We start from the raw sequence: 17,076 nt of genomic DNA on the forward strand, positions 1-17,076 counted from the left end.
ACCATGATTCTGATCCTTCTCTCGAACATGACTTTCGGTCTTTGCACACGTTCTTTTTAGAGTCTTTTTTCTATTTCCTTTCCGTGACGTCACTTCGCATTTACGTACAGCAGCCATACGCGCCTTCGCGGTTTGTTACTACGTGTTCACTTTCGACCAAACTGCTGCTGCTAGTAAACTTTGTCGAGTAAAATGTCACAATGCACTGATGGAGTTTTAATATGAAAGAGTACAAAAACTCGGGAAGAAGAGACGGAAGAAAGGAATTGACTGCCATGTCATACAACATTGCATCCAATCATTTTTTCGCGTATTGCTTGTGGTCAAATTCGAAAATCGTTCATGGGACTTAAGTTCCATGAGAGACATAAATACCGAAATTGAATCTAGTTTGAAAACACTGATATGTTGAAAGCAACTAGAGGGTCTGTTATTATACAATAGGATATCAGTCATTTGTTTGCACAAGATCTGCTTCACTTTGGTTTTTCCCCGATATAGAAAGACTTCTTCTTTTTTTCTTTTATATATATATATATATATATATATATATATATATATATATATATATATATATATATATATATATATATATATGGAAGTTATATATTTGATTTTACCGTCACTGGATTATTTATCTTCCACCAGACTATCCATTCATGTGTAATCACCTTTTTCTTCACCATATTCCCTCTGCTTCACGCTTTTTGTTTTCAAGTAAGATCTTTTTAACTTACTTGTTGTTTCATCGAATACTTTTGCATGCAAAATCCGATCCCGCATTTTGCTAATTCCTACCCTCTGATGAGAAGGAAAGTATTTCTTCGAAACTCCGCGGATTAAGGACTATCCACTTATCTAGTGCTTCCTGTTCAGATTAAATATGTTTTTAACTCATTTCAAAGTGTTTTAAACATGTTTTATTGACTGTTTCCTCGTATATATATATATATATATATATATATATATATATATATATATATATATATATATATATATATATATATATATATATATTAGGAGGGTCGTATTAAATCAGCACTACCTCACCTTCTGTTTTCTTTCTTTTTCAGTATGGATGCTCTACGCTTGGCATCAGCCATGTTTTTATCAGGCATGATGACAACATCCATTTATCCAGGACGTTGGCTGATCAGCTGCGAAATTGCTCACCATTACATGAGTATGAAAATTCAATCGTATCATTATTACTAAAGGTTTCATACCAGTTATAACTTATCTGTGGGTTTCTTAAAATATTATTTGACTCTTTGCCTTGTAATAAGTTATTTCGCCTTCTGTTTGTCAGCCCTTATCCTTATATCGTCATCAACTCCACTATCTTATGCACCGGATTTCAACATTATGATTATGATGAAACAAAGCCTGCAAGACAAGACATGCACAACAAAACTAACGACGCCTTCTAAAACTGCAGTCTATGCATTATTACTTCCGTTGATAACCTGGATGCATGAACTTTCATTTATGTGCATTCACTGCACAGTTTGTGATCGTTCGTTCATTGTCTTCGGTGTTTGATATCGACACTGACCTTAGTTTGGTCTCAACCAGTGCTGTGACAAAGGCATGACAACTCTAGGTTTTGAAGCAAATAATATTTTATTTGGTGAAATTACAATTATACGTGATTTTTCTACCAAACAACAAACTTGTTGTCAAAACAACAGCCAGTTCCAATCGATCAAATGATCAATCCATTTAAATTTCGGACTGTATCCAGAAACCGACCAAAATAAAAAGGTCACACACCCAGCCTACTTGGAAATGAATGCTGTTTTATCACTGAACATAAAAACTTACTAAATAGAGTACCTATTTTCTGGGATGGACATAAATTCTATAGGGTTTCAAGCAGTCAGATTTATTAGCATGTGCGTCCATTTATAAGAAGGTATGATTTTTTGTCAAAGAACTTAGAATATGTATTGAGTAGTCTCTTCCAGTAGCAAAATATTTTTCCATTGCAGATCTGTCGTTTGTAGTATAAATCTATGCACCTTTACATATGTATATTGGCTTTATGCTAGACATTTATTTCTACTCCCAGATTATTTCCTTCGCCAAACTAACGGTTGCGGGTCCTTATTCTAAAGAAATCTAGCTGGAGACTTTCCTAAACCTGTAAAATAGAGTTCTATATATAAGCGGCTCATTAGAATATACTTTATTTTAAAGTTTTTTCAAGAAGCAGGAACTTCTGACCATTTTCTGTCCTTTCCATGACAATAATTTTTATTCTGTATTTTATATTTCTCAGCCAATGTCACTTTTCACATTTGCTCACCATCAATCAGCCTACCAAAATGGCGTGCGATAACTCTTGTGGCATTTAAGTACGAATCCCTCGCATTAGATCAGTGAATGAACTCTCTACTCCTGTTCCGTCACGTCAGTCTTACTGGATACTTAAACAATATTATTAGCTGGATATCTTCAATACTTTCTGTATTCCATGTTTTCCTTGTAAAGTTCTTCATTGTCTAATTACAATTAGTATAAACGCGTTTATTTTATTTTTAATACTTGTTTTTTACTTCATCTGGATAATTCCAAATATTTTTTCAATCTTACATGGATGACTCAATTATTACCAACTCTTATGTTAAATTATGTCGTTTTAGTTACACACTATAATAACTGTATAATGCATGAAAGTTTGAATCACTATTTTCCTCTTTAACTAAATAACATTGGATGTTGATTGGATCGCTGAAATTTCAACATGAGTTTATTTTATATCCTTTTTTCTTCGTTTATTCCAGGTGGCATGCAAGCCTATATGGATACAAGCCATTGTGAGTCGGATGACTTATCTTCTCATTATTTTCAAGAAAGTTCCCATCCAGATCGTGTTTATTATTTGTCGGTTGAGGAAGTCATATGGGATTACGCACCTTCTGAGCAGAATTTATTCACCGGAGGACGATTGGACCAGAACGGAAGGTACAGTAAAAGGACACGGCAGAGTTTGCCATATGGGATAGTGTCGCCATATATGGCACAGTGTTGCCATATACGGCAGAGTATTGCCATATATGGCATAGTGTTGCCATATATGGCATAGTATTGCCATATATGGCATAGTGTTGCCATATATGGCATAGTATTGCCATATATGAAATAGTGTTACCATATATGACGTAGTATTGCCATATATGGCAGAGTATTGCCATATATGGCATAATGTTGCCATATTAGAGCTAATCGATTTGCAACATGATCAACATGGCACTGGTGATGATAGTCGGGATTTGATGTGATAAGAACATATACCAAAAATTAAATCCCCATTTTGAACAGAAAATTGAGCATTTAATTTTAAAAATCGTGTAGAAAAATTCTGAAAAATCCTACATTTTCATAGCATTTTTCACAACACTGACTTTGAAATTTCACTATTTTTATAAAATATTCAATTAAAATTGATATATTTATATGAAATACATTGAAAGAAAAGTAAATACATGAATTATAATTTTAATTATGAATCACAACTAGCTAAATATCTCAAATTTTACTGCATTGATTAAACCAAAATTGTAAAACAAGCTAATTAGCAACTAAGTCTTTTAAATTTCACATTTCAAAAAGATATGTGGAGATGTATTACACAATATAACAACATGATACAAGTTACAGAACCATGTATTTTAAGTTTTTATTAGAGACAATAATATAAACTTATAATAGAACTAAATTGTTCTGTATAATTTCCTTTTGAGGAAAATGAAAGTCTAATTTGCTAGCACGATAACTTTGTAATAATTTGTCTACGTCTTGCTTCCTGTCCATATACAACTTTTTGAGAAAAATCAATCAAATTTGACCAGTGCGTGGTTGCAAAATTGATAGCAGTAATTTTTTTCATTTTTTTTTTTTTTTTTTTTTTTTTTTGGAGTTGTTCAGTATTTCGGGAAAAAACAACACAAAAAAACAATTATTTGAAAACACTTATTTTTTATATTTTGAATAAAACTAACTATTGTTTGGGTAAATTAAGAAAACTAATAAAATTGAATGGATAAATATTTATTTACCTAAAATGGACAAAATCGTTTGAATGCCCTCTTCTCTCATATCCAGTTCATCTGAATTTATCATCGATATTATATTTTCCGGAAGCACTATATTTTGAACTGTTTAAAATAGTAATTTGGATTTCAGTTAACTGTTTTTGTTCTCTGAATCATATGAAAATATACCGTTGTTTGTTAAAAAAACATTGCCGGTTTTGATCTCAAACCAACTAACTGCATACACTTGGATGATAAATTTGACCAGAATGTTTAATTTATCATAGTGTTTGAGGATAGACAACTCTAGTCCATAAACGCATTAATCTTGTTAGCCATCTTCCTTGATTCAAGGGCCCAATTTTCTAAGTTAACTTCTTCACAAGAAATGCCAACAGCATACTCAAAAAGTAGCCTCTGATCTTCACACTTAAATTATTTGTTTCTTCTGCTGTCAGATAATAATGATCAGGAGGGACACTAATTTTTTAGAATTCTACTTGAGGCAAATCTTGATAATTATTGATACATAGTTTCCCCAAAGGACCAGTAAATGTTGTTAGGCTTTTTCTTGTTCCATCAATTAATTTAAAAATTGCTGTAAATGGCAGTTCTTCTAGTGGAACCTCAAAATTGGAAAATTTGCATGTTTAATAATAGAGCCAGATTACATAATAAAAACCAATATATTATTTTATTTTCCACAAAAAGGAACATAATTGCAGATGAATCTATAGAATTAATGTTACATCTTTAATAGGAGGACACGTGCAGATTATGTGCCTTGTTTGACAATTTTCTGTCTTGCACTTTACTGCAAAGTCATCACATCTCAAGGCAGAAAGTTTACAGCTGCAAGAAGATATATCAAGCAGTCTGTCAAGCTGTTCCTTCATTCTTTTCACTTGGATTGCTGCAAGAGATGTCCTGTCAATATGTTTGGCCATCTTATAGCAAAATATATTGACCTTCTGTCCTATATAATGCTACCTTAACAAGGGTATTTGTGGATTAACTGCTTGCCAAATTGGTAATTAACTTAGAAATCTCACTATTTTTTAAGTGGCATAACTGTTTTCGAGGAAATAACTAAACTGGATGACTTGTCGTGAAGTTGGGGGGTGCTGTGTCATCCAAATGACAAGGTGGACCAGCAAATTTTGTGAACCACGGGTTAAAACTGAGCGTCGTGCTTTTACTGACATTCTAATCTGAAAAGTAAAATAAATAAATGGATTATAACTGAAGGAAACTGTATTAGGCTTTCTTCCAGTTTCATACGTAAAAAAATAAGTGCTAGTTATAAGAAATAATGAAAAACTTTGTAGAGTTGAATTAGATGTATTGAAGAGAGAGGACCAAACTAAATCAGAGGCATAGTAGTGTTTAGTTTAGACATTTTTAGCAGATTTTAGCTCCTCCTTCGATAACATGAATTTATCCATAAAGAGATTCATTCTTGCTGTAGCTGTGCCATTTTAAACGAGTATTTAGTGTTTAGGGTTTGAAAACCCAGTGCTTGTGCATCTATGTTACTGTTATATACTGGGTGTTATTATTAAGATGACGTATATTCTGTATTATTATTATTATTATTATTATTATTATTATTATTATTATTATTATTGTTGTTGTTGTTGTTGTTGTTGTTGTTGTTGTTGTTGTTGTTGTTGTTGTTGTTGTTGTTGTTGTTGTTCGTCTTAGGAGAGCCTTAGTGAGAGATTAGAGTTTAGGAGTGTTCATGTGTTGAGTGTGCATATGTCTTAAGATGTTCATGTTGTAAGAGATAGCATATTGGAGACATAAAAAGGTATATATAAAGAGAGAGACAGTTCTGCATATGTATAGTAGACAGAATATATGTTACTACACAATGAGAGTAGATTTGATATATAGATAGATAGACCGAAGGTTCGACATTTATACTTTTGACAATTCTGTAACATTTATACTTTGACACATATACTTTCTAACACATTTTTAGATGATGATTTTATCAAGATTCGTACACTATAAATGGACAATGCCTTTTCTGTTGAATAACAATACGGAAACGCAGATACAAAAACACATGTTGACGTCCTTTATTTCATGACCAGTCCTGATTTCGCTCGAGGAATTCAAAGTTTCTTTACATGCCTTTTCTTTAACCCTCGCTCCCAAGGTTTGGTGTCAGCGGCTGTCGCTGACCTCTCTCTCGGCTCTCTTTCCCCTCTTTCTCCAGACTGTATCTAAAACTCTACCTATATTGAGAACTCGTCGCGTCATCGCATTATTAAACATGTGCTCATCGAGCACGTTGCCTTGACATGCGTCACGTAGCAAAACTTGACATGACCCCGAGTTCAGTAACCTATTTTTCAAATAACCTTTTTACAAAACATGTTTACAATTTTAATTGACGATTAAATTCCTTATTTTAATTTTCACAGAAACAAATTTCATCATTACATTCCTTTTCCAATAAACAGATATTTAACTATTTTGTGTGAGCTAAACAATTGCGATTCCACATTCCTTATTTTCAATAACATTCTGTATTTATTTTAACTTATGATTGGAATTTTCAAGTCGCAAGTTCGAATCCTTGACAATCCTATTTCATATTTACTCACTTACAAGAACAGACTTCTGCTATTGTAATATTACTATGCTATTTTTAATAGTATTTTCAAGTTAAATTTAATTTTCATGAAATTTTTGTTTATTAAATTTTTAGGTGAAAGTACAGAATAATTGCAATACAAGCTCCTTCCCATATTAAGAATGGCTTTCTAAATAACAAAGTTATGTTAGCACAATACCATAGACGCACAAATAACGAAAAACTTTTAAAGGGGTTTCCTTAGTTACTCGTATGAACCTTTGTGGGTTATCTGATTTTAAAACTATAATTTTAGAAGAAGAACACTGCTTAAAAACAATTACTCCCTAAAAATAAAATAAATTAAAATTTGGCATAATTTTCTGCAAAGTATTTTTTATTAAGTAGAAAAACTTGAAAGTTTACGTGGTTATGTTTCGTAAATATGTAGAATAAAATTGTATGGACTATTTTTTTTTTAATATAAAACTGGAGTATTACCATATTTTAATAAAAATTTCAAATAGAATTTGATGTGAAATATTAGGTTGGTGCAAAAATAATGTTTTTGACGTTCATTTGAACGTCAAAAAAGTGCCATTATTTTTGCAGGAACCTCATAGAAAAACACATTAAAAAAGATAAAACGAATATGTTTAAATTCACTGCAGATACTTGAAATATAATAATATACATTTGAAACAAGTCTTTTCCGTTTTTCCTTTCGAAATAATTAAGCCTAAATCGTAATGTTTTCAAATTAAATAATATACAAACGTTAATTTTCAATATCAATAACGAGCGTGTTTTGCGACGGTGAAATCTAAAATGTTTCCAACCCAAAAAAAGTTCCTTAAATAAAAAAAGCGAACTTTGGTCGTTATTATTTAAAAAAAAAAATGTAGTTTAAAACATATTCTAAATAACGATTCCATTTTCTTAACAGTACGGATTGTTTTGATCGCGGGACGTTCTTAACAATTCACCGAAAAACTTTTAATCGCTTCAATTTTTCAACTTTTAAAGTCATTTCCTCAAACAAAGATGACGCTTTTGAGGAAAATATTTCGTGTAGGTCTTTTCTATGTCAAACCCCAACTATCATCACCATTGCCTCACCAGGGTTCCAAAATCGACCTGCCCTATTGCCATATACGGCAGAGTATTGCCATATATGGCATAGTATTGCCATACTCCGACTCCAGTTCTTTATAAATCTCTAATATTTAACTATAAAATTGTTATTTTTCCCCGATTACTGTAAAGATATATTTAAAACACAATTGTGAGGGTTGTCTATAGCTTTTAGTTTTACTAGTAGTTCGAAATCAGTAAATATTTATTATTTTATTATTACTACCTGACCAGCGGTGGAAGATTTTGTTTTTCAATTGAAAATAAAATTATTAAAGGAATCGTTTCTGGCATCGAAAAAAATTGACAATTTTTTTTTGGATTACGATACCGATTCTGGTACCTCCAACCAGTAGTAATATATATATTGAATAGGGTATGTGTGCTTTTATCAGTCATGACTTTAGATGTAATCAATTTGTCGGAAGATCCGATCACGTTTTAGGATATTATGCTGTTTGGAATTCCGGTTCCACGTGACGGTTCTGCACTGAATTGGCAAAAGATACTCGAGTGGTTCAATTAAAAAAAAACTTATTGTTCATTCTTACAAATTTTTTTGTTTTTGTTTTCATTTTAGCTTTTATTTATTTATTTAATACCAAATAATTACTCGTTTTTTATTTGTATTTTTAATCAATTATTTAATAATCGCCACGAATCTTCTGTTTCGTTTTTTGTGAGCAGATAATCCTATGTAGTGTTTTTTTTTTTTTAATTTTTTTTTTTGTTTGGTTATTTCCTTGTGTTGGCCAATTTATATTTTTTGTATATGATTTTTACTAATTAGAGAGAACCAATTCTTGATAGTATTTGTTTTTTGTTGTTGTTGTTGTTGTTGTTGTTGTTGTTGTCGTCGTCGTTTTTGGGGAAGGGTTGCTATTTATTATGGTCTTAAATAACTGTCTATATATTTGCAACTCTGTATTTAAGCGATGCTCAGATTGTAATAGTAGCCTTGTTTTATTTGAGTTGTTTAATATTTTCTTACTTTTTCTTCTTTCTTTTTTTAATTTTATTTACGTTTGCTCTCTCTTGTAATTTTCAGCGACTCCGCTCAAGTGTACGCACACAGACCAAACAGAATCGGTCATCGCTACAAAAAGGCCCTCTATTTCGCTTATACAGATGGTAGCTACACCAAGAAGGTCGTCCGTGGTGAAGACTATCAGCATCTTGGCTTCCTAGGTCCTGTCATCCAGGCTGAAGAAGGAGAAACCGTCGAGGTGCACTTGCGCAATATGGCATCAAAACCTTTTTCTTTTGTACCTCATGGAGCACACTACAGCAAATCGAACGAAGGCTCTCTCTATCGATCCGGTCGAGGTGATGATTACCATCACGAGGCCAACCAAGGTATTGAACGAATGATACAAACGGATTGACTTTTAATACTGTTCTTGAATTTTATAAACTAGCAAGTGGGCGCATGGCCTTACCGGGTCGTAAAATATGCTTACATATATTTTAATTCATGCATATTTCGTATTTATTATTAACGAGCCAGCTTACATGAGTATCCATTTCTCTAATGACAAAGGGTACATACATACATCTGTTCAGTTAGTAATTAGAATGTTATATAATTTCATGTTTTTTTTTTTATATTTTCAAGATCTTAAATCGCTCTGTTATATAAATGTCAAATTTTACAGTATTTCTTAGCGTTGTTGGTCTTCCATGCAATACGCAAACGAATGAACGCTACTAGTTTTGATCCACTTCCGAATTGATAGAGATGAAGAAAGGGGAATTATTACGACTGATAAAAAGTATTTAGTACATTCAACTTTACTTTTAAAATAGTTTTTTCGGACCAAGTAAAGATTAGATACCCCGGTAGCAGAAGACAAAGATAGGCGCACATTTCAAGTGACACCGCTTGTTCGACCTTTACATTGCCGTTGGTTGTTTATACTTGTGAATTTATTATGCATAAAATTGCCTCGGTCTAGAATGATTTCTCCTTTCACTGACCATCTACATACATCGCACTTTAAATAAATATTGAATTGTATTAAAAACGCACAAAGAAAGATAAACACACACATACACACACACATACACACACATACACGCACACACACTGTACATAAAAATTAATCTTGGTCACAAAAATCCGAACAAGTCAGTTATTTTATATTTGTTTCTGCTATTAAAAAGTTTGGTTATAATAATTTAATTAATTTTTTTTTTTTTTTTTTATTGTGTATTTTTTAATTGACATTATCCGAAATTCTCAGTTATAGCGTCGGTTTATTTATTTATTTGGTATTATTTTACGACCTTCCCCAGCGTAGTATAAACACCCCCAATCACCCCATGTTAAGAACGGCTTCCGGAATAAATACCTCCCAACCTCCCCATGTTAAGAACGGCTTTTGAGGTTGGGGGTGTTATTCCGAAAGCCATTCTCAACATAGGGAGGTTGGAGTGTTTATAATATGCTGGGGCTGGGGCACGTCGTAAAAATTTACCATTTATTTATTTATATTATTATTGGCTCACATGGAGCTTTCACACAAGTGAACAAACGATCTGATTGGAAACCTGTGGTGTTCTCTGGAAGCTGAGTGACAACAAGTCTCCCCAGACGTCCAGCTCTCTCCACCTCCTTCGATGGCATTTGCAAATGAATTTACATCATCGCAACAGCCTCTTACCATTGGTTTCTGCTGGCAGTGGCCATTGGTTTATACTGGAATTTGAGTGACACTCAGCCTCTCCAAGGTCCCAGTTCTCTTTGCGCTTGTCCAGCCGAGATCTGGCTAGCGTTCTCTCCTCGGTCTTTCAGTCCTTCTTGACCCCTCTCGGCTCTTTGGTATCACTTTTTTATTGGTGGGGTGAAACAATGGGGGGGGATTCATGATGGGAGTGTAGATCTTGTAAATATGCAGTTTCGGTGTTCTTCATTCCCTGTAACACTTATTCGTTATATTGTCTTGTATTATTCTCCGCATTGAAGGGTTTTCCTTAATATTTCCGTCGTTTTCATTATCGTCAGTTGTTGTACTTTTGCAGTTATTCCTCTGATTCCAATTTCTGACATTCTTTTTTCGAAGTTTTTCGGAATTGTTCCTAGTGCTCCTACTATTATCGGTACTATTTTGATTTTTTTCATCATCCAAATCCCTTTTAACTCTCTGGCTAGCTCTGTGTATTTGCTTCGTTTCTCCTTTTCTTTCATACTCACCCTTTGGTCAGCTGGGACAGCAAAGTCTACGATTTGACAGGATTTTTCTTTTTTGTTAATTATTACGATATCTGGTCTTCTTGCTCGGATGGGTTTGTCCGTCTGTATGTCCATGTCGCATAGGATTTTGTGGTTCTCGTTTTCGAGTGCTGTTGCAGGTTTATGCTTGTACCATTTGTCTGTACGCTCAAAATGCAGTCGTTTGCACAATTCTCAATGCACCACCCTCCCCACTTGGTCATGCCTGTTTTGTATTCCTTTTGGGCCAGTTTTCTGCATTCACTTACTATATGGTTTTATTATTATTATTATTATTATTATTATTATTATTATTATCATTATTATTATTATTATTATTATTATTATTAATAATAATAATAATAATAATAATAATGATAATAATAATAATAATAATAATAATAATAATAATAATAATAATAATAATAGTTTTATTAAAAAAAGTTCTGTAAATATATAAAAAGAACTCACCCAGAAAGACACCATTTTATTTAAATATATTTTGTTTAAATATGTTCGTTTTATTACATTAAGAAGTTTTGCGTTAATAGAAAAGTTTTTTTTTGGGGGGGGGGGTTATCCTTAAAAGTTTTATAAATATTCAATATTAAAGAAAATGTTTTGGAATTATATATACTTTTTCTTTTAAATCTTAAAAAGTTTTGTAAATATATTTTTTTTTAAATCTTGCTCGCGAACATTCGGACATGTCTGCTATTTGACGTGTTTACAAATAACCAACGGCAATGCCAAGGTCGAACAACCGGTGTCACTTGAAATGTGCGCCTAGCTTTTGTTTCTTCCAGGGTATCTAATCTTTACTTGATCTGCTTTTTCTATAGATGATGTCTCATAAATACACGATTAAGAGTGTGGCGTTTTGGGTTTGTTTGTTTTTTTTGTTTGTTTTTTTTTTTTTTTTTTTGCTATTACTATTTCTTTATGTTTGTTTATATATTTACATGTATACGGTTCACTCTTAAACTAAGTTAGTAATCATAATAAATTTCGGGAACAGCTGTTAAGTGTAAGGCGTCGTAATGTAAAAAGTAACTAAAAACGGTGTGAGAGCCCTTTGTAAAAATCCAGATACCTCTGATTTAGGGGAAATTTTAATAATTAATAAATATTCCCCAAATTTCCGTTTCTTTATTTTATTTATAAAATTCAAGTATTTCAGATTTTCATTGAATTTGATCTATAGTCATTAGACACAAATTAAGCAAGATTCCCTGAATTGCTATTTGTTTTTTTTTGGGGGGGGGCTTTTTTTTTTTTTTTAGATTTCTTAAGCTTAAGTCTTAAGTTCTGTACATTTTATATAATAAGATTATGTAATGGATTTGGATAAAGTTGGAATAATGATTTTAGACATAATGGTCAATATTATTATATGTTGATTTTAATATTTATAAGGAACATGAAAGTAGGCAAACCTCTTCTGGTTGAGGAATTAATTTTACCCGTCCTGGGACAGGTATTTTCTAGTTATTTATAAACTGGGGGAGAGCGTTACGTTATTGCTTACAGAAGACACATGCATGAGTAGGTAGATAGGAGTTTACGCCGTATGAATATCCGTTACAGTCGATGTGCAATCGACCTTACAACTAAAAGATGACGCAGGCAAAAAAAAAAAAAAAGAAAGAGAGACAATGGCAAAGAAGAGATGAAAAACGCAGTTGATACAGTCGCGAATGTCCAGGTTTATTTTCCCAACTGAGAATTGAAGTATAGCTGGAGTCGCTGAACCGCTATGTGGTCGTCGCCGGTGATTGCAGGAAAGCACTGACTTGCAAATGTTGGCCTGCTGGAATCAAGTGAGTTGGCGGTAGGTGACTGCTGCTGCTACTAGATTCGGCTGCTGTCGGGGAGGTAGTCTAACCGGTTCTGTGTGGGCACGACAGCCGCTGCTGCTGTGTTGGGTTAGGCCGCTGACAGGCCCAAACTCGTCGCTCAGCGATCTAGCCGCGACTTACTACTTGTTGAAAAGGCCTGCTGTTTTTATACTCATCCAGCAGACGTACTTTTAGGCAACGCGGCTCCCAGTGCTGGTCGTCGTTTTTGATTTGTGTTTTTTTTGTTTTTTTTTTTTGTGTTTTAACGTACTGTAGGGAGCCATCCGTACGGGGGTTATGTTTACTTGTCCATATCAAATTGAAGCTGATAAAGTCGTGGATGTATTCGAGTGTGAATTGTACTCTTAAGATGTTCCATAGGATAATTATTCCGCTATACTTGCCAGAGAGTTGTCAACTCTGATGTTTATGTTTTGAATTTGTGTTCCTTTTTTATGAGTGTTTTGTTTTCTCTTCACAGGCTATAATTTTCTTGTGTGTCCATTTCCCTGAGCGTCCATGATTGTTTTTACATTAATAGAAACCACAGTAAAATAGCCAAATAATAATATTTTGGCCTTTTTTTTTTTTTAGACTTTTTTTATTCTTTTCAATTTGTCCATTTCAGGAATTACTACGCTTATAACGTACCCCGGTAAAACTGAAGTATACACATTCCAAGTGCCTAAATTAGGAGAACGCGATGGAGAATGTACCACGTTTCCTTACCAGTCTTCTGTAAATTTCATTAAGGATATCAATTCGGGTCTAGTTGGACCTCTTCTCTTTTGTAAGAAAGGAATTCTTCAGGATGAAAAGCCGGTAAGAAAATAAACCTCATTCGCTTTTATTTATTTATTTTGATATAATTAAACAACTTCTATACAAAATCAAAATCATTTTTAAATACTCAATCTACGGATGACAAAATTAACACAGCACAGCTTTATAAAAATACTAGTAGTTCAGCCCGTATATATATATATATATATATATATATATATATATATATATATATATATATATATATATATATATATTAAAATGTTTGACTCATGTCCAGGTAACCTACATCTAAAAATTTCAAGTGACCCAAAATTGGCGGAGGAGTTTGGTAGAGTCTGCAAAGATCAACTCTTTCAACTTTGACCTCTTGGCAGCCAAATTTTCACCCAAAAACTGATTAAAAAGCTTGCTGTATGTCTGAATACACTTTACGCAAAATTTCAAATGTTTAGACCCAAAATTGGCTGAATAGTTTGCTAGAGACTGCAAAGGTCAAAACTTTCGAACTTTGATCTCTTGACAGCCAAATTTTCGATTGAAAGATTCCCGGGTGTGACAAGATACACCAGAATAAGGTCGGAGGTTACATCGACCGAAACGTGATGAAAATAACACTCAAGATGAGAACAGTAGACTGAAGAATCCAAATATAACGAATGTTTGTAATATATTAAATGCACAACTGCTTTATATAATTTCAACAGCAACGAAATCATTACTTTTCTTCTTATATATCCTGCACTGTTGTGTGTTTATTTAAGATATTCAAATGAATATTAGTGTAAGTATATTTTCATATCCATCAATTTTTGTTAACATTTTTTGTAGCGATCACGTGTTTTATTTATTTATTTATTTATTTTTATTTTATTTATTCATTTTTTTTTTTTTTAGATACACGGTCGCCATTTTGTGTGCTATGTTTTCTTGAGTATATATATGAGGTCGAAATGAATAATGTCCACGAGACACTGTCCGAGAGTATCTAAGGTTTCTCTGTACAGGAGTTTATGAGGACAACAAGGCATGAAGAGGCTTCATCACACAAGTGAATCCTGACAAAAATAGCCTAGTATTCGAAGCCCAAATAATATCTACTTAATATTGCTAACCAACTCTGGTTTATACGATGAATTGTATACTTTTCTCAACTGATGATTAGTCTTGTAAAAGGATTAAGCCAGATACTTGACCAGACTAGATACATTCTTGTTCTTAATTTAACTGATCAATTGGGAAGATGAAAATTGATGTTCTTTATCTCTTTACAAAGCCAACGTTGGGAAGTAAAAGATATCTTTAATAGAATGCTCAGATATCAATGTATCTCGTCCAGACATCCAGTGTTAGCCCCAAGAATGAGTTCCTTTATTTCTGAGAACTTACACTGAAGAAAAAAAGGAGATAATTTTTAAAAATAGGTGAATTTTCATATAAACTAGCGAGGGGTACCCGGCGTAGCCCGGGTGTTTGGAGGTGTGGGGGGGTTAAAAAAAAAGTAAGTATGAAGATCGAACCTGAACCCTTGAGGCAAAGTTGTAAATTAAAGTGTGAAAAAAAAAAAAAACGTGCGACGTTAACCATTGCCCCACCGCGACATGCTTACGGAAACACGTTTGAATTTATTTAATTACTTGGATTTAGCAGGTGACCGTTTTAATGAGTTATTGACTACGGGATGGTATTCATTTACTGCTGAACGCTTCTTTTTCCCACCCCCAAGATCTTATGAGAAAAAGACTAATCCACATGCGGCGAGCGACAAATATTGAATATTTATCTTCCCGAAAGCGAGCAAATTAAATAGACAGGCGAGCTTCGTTGTTAACTGTGAGATATTACGATTTATATGTGATATAAAAAGTATTAAAAAGTTGTGAAGTGAGCGACCGCTTCTCTGAAAGAAGCCTTTTGTAGACACACAGAAAAAGCGAACATTCATTTTCGCTTTTATATTTATAGATAAATATTTCTTTATTCTCACATAGGAAGTTTGTCAAAGACAAACGTAAAAATGCTATGAAAAACATGATACATACGGGAGTGAGAATCACTTCTACCTAAAGGTAAAGCTACGTAAATATCCTATTTGGCAGGGTAAACAGAAATAGAGAGACATATATGGAAAATATATATCAGTTTCACTTTATTGAAAACGGTAGGTTGGTGATGTTTGCAACCGTGAAAGAAGTCTAACAGCATCAGATTTATGGAAATCATGTAAAGATGCTGAGCCGCTCGCAACATGGCTGGGGGTTCCATTGGCCCTTGTCGAAAAGAGAAAGATATATAGTTCTATATTCCTGACGTAGTATGGAATTATATCATTTTAATTTCCGGAAAAAGCGAGGCTAGGTAACTTGAATGTAGTCCAAATGAGATAAATCCTTGATAATTCTGAACCAACATCAGAAGAGTAATTAACAAGTTTTACAATCTTATGATGATTTTCATAATTATTCCAATATCTTCTTCGTTCGTCTCTGATACTACTAGATCAGGCTGCTTGAAGATACTGACTTCCTGACTTAAAATGCACCAAACATTGATGCTATTTGGGGTTTTGTTTTTGTTCTCCTCTTTGAAAAACTCAATCATGTTTTGCAAACCTGAAAAAATAAACAGCAATTTTCCTCTACATGTGACGTTACACACGCTTATGCAAGTGCTAACGTGCAGACCCAACGTGTTATAGACTCCCTCGCAAGGAACATAAGAACATAAGAAAGGAAAAGGAAAGAAATTTAGCTTATTGTATCAGGTTTTAACAAAAAAAGACTTTATTCCAGCCAAGCGTAACCTCGTCTCCGCTGTGACGTCACTCACTTATCTCTAACGTGATCTTCGGTCTTTTTCCGTCTTCCTTGTCATGACGTCATCTTGCACACGGCTCAGTCATTTGCATACAGCTGCCATATGCGCGTTCACGCTGTATTACATACAAAACAACCAAACCAAACACCATGAATAAATATTTGAATATATAAAGAACTTGAAGTATAGAAACTTTTTATCGAAATGGATAAAACTTTATATGTCTTAAAACCACCTAAGAAATTCTCTTTCATTTTTTATTTTATTGCTTCAGCTTCACATCGACCGAAACTTTTTCTTGCTGTTTTTTGTGGTGGACGAAAATTTATCTTGGTACCTTGAGGATAACATCGCTCTGTTTGTTCGAGACAAAAAGAATTTGGACAGGATGGAAGAGGATTTCATCCGATCAAATTTACTACACGGTAAGAATATAAATTCAAACGTTAGAAAACACGTTTCAGACGAAGAAACTTAAAAGAAATTTAAAGATCTAAAGGAAATTTAAATTTGTAAATAGTTTGTCTCGATCTGCTTTGGATTTTTAAAGGATATTTCTTAGTTGTTGCTTCACGACGTTTCGGCCAACTATTCCTCTGGCCTTCGTCAGGTGGTAACCGCGACGTGATAGGAACTCTGAATCTCCTAACTGCATTCTCAGCAATTAATGCC

At 33.3% G+C, this 17,076-nt stretch overlaps 1 protein-coding gene across 1 annotated transcript in view; it reads left to right on the plus strand.

Moving 5' to 3' along the window:
* Positions 1–17,076, plus strand: part of LOC145283965 (hephaestin-like protein) — a 53,199-nt gene that overhangs the window by 20,762 nt on the left and 15,361 nt on the right. Inside the window, exons 5-9 of the mRNA XM_080133063.1 lie at positions 1,074–1,183; positions 2,787–2,967; positions 8,804–9,111; positions 13,433–13,626; positions 16,679–16,829. Coding sequence (XP_079989189.1) covers positions 1,074–1,183; positions 2,787–2,967; positions 8,804–9,111; positions 13,433–13,626; positions 16,679–16,829 — 944 coding nt within the window. The remainder of the gene's footprint in view (positions 1–1,073; positions 1,184–2,786; positions 2,968–8,803; positions 9,112–13,432; positions 13,627–16,678; positions 16,830–17,076) is intronic.

The sequence above is a fragment of the Euprymna scolopes genome, chromosome 8, assembly GCF_053919585.1.
Source record: "Euprymna scolopes isolate OS-2025 chromosome 8, ASM5391958v1, whole genome shotgun sequence".
NCBI classification, from domain to species: Eukaryota; Metazoa; Mollusca; class Cephalopoda; order Sepiida; family Sepiolidae; genus Euprymna; species Euprymna scolopes.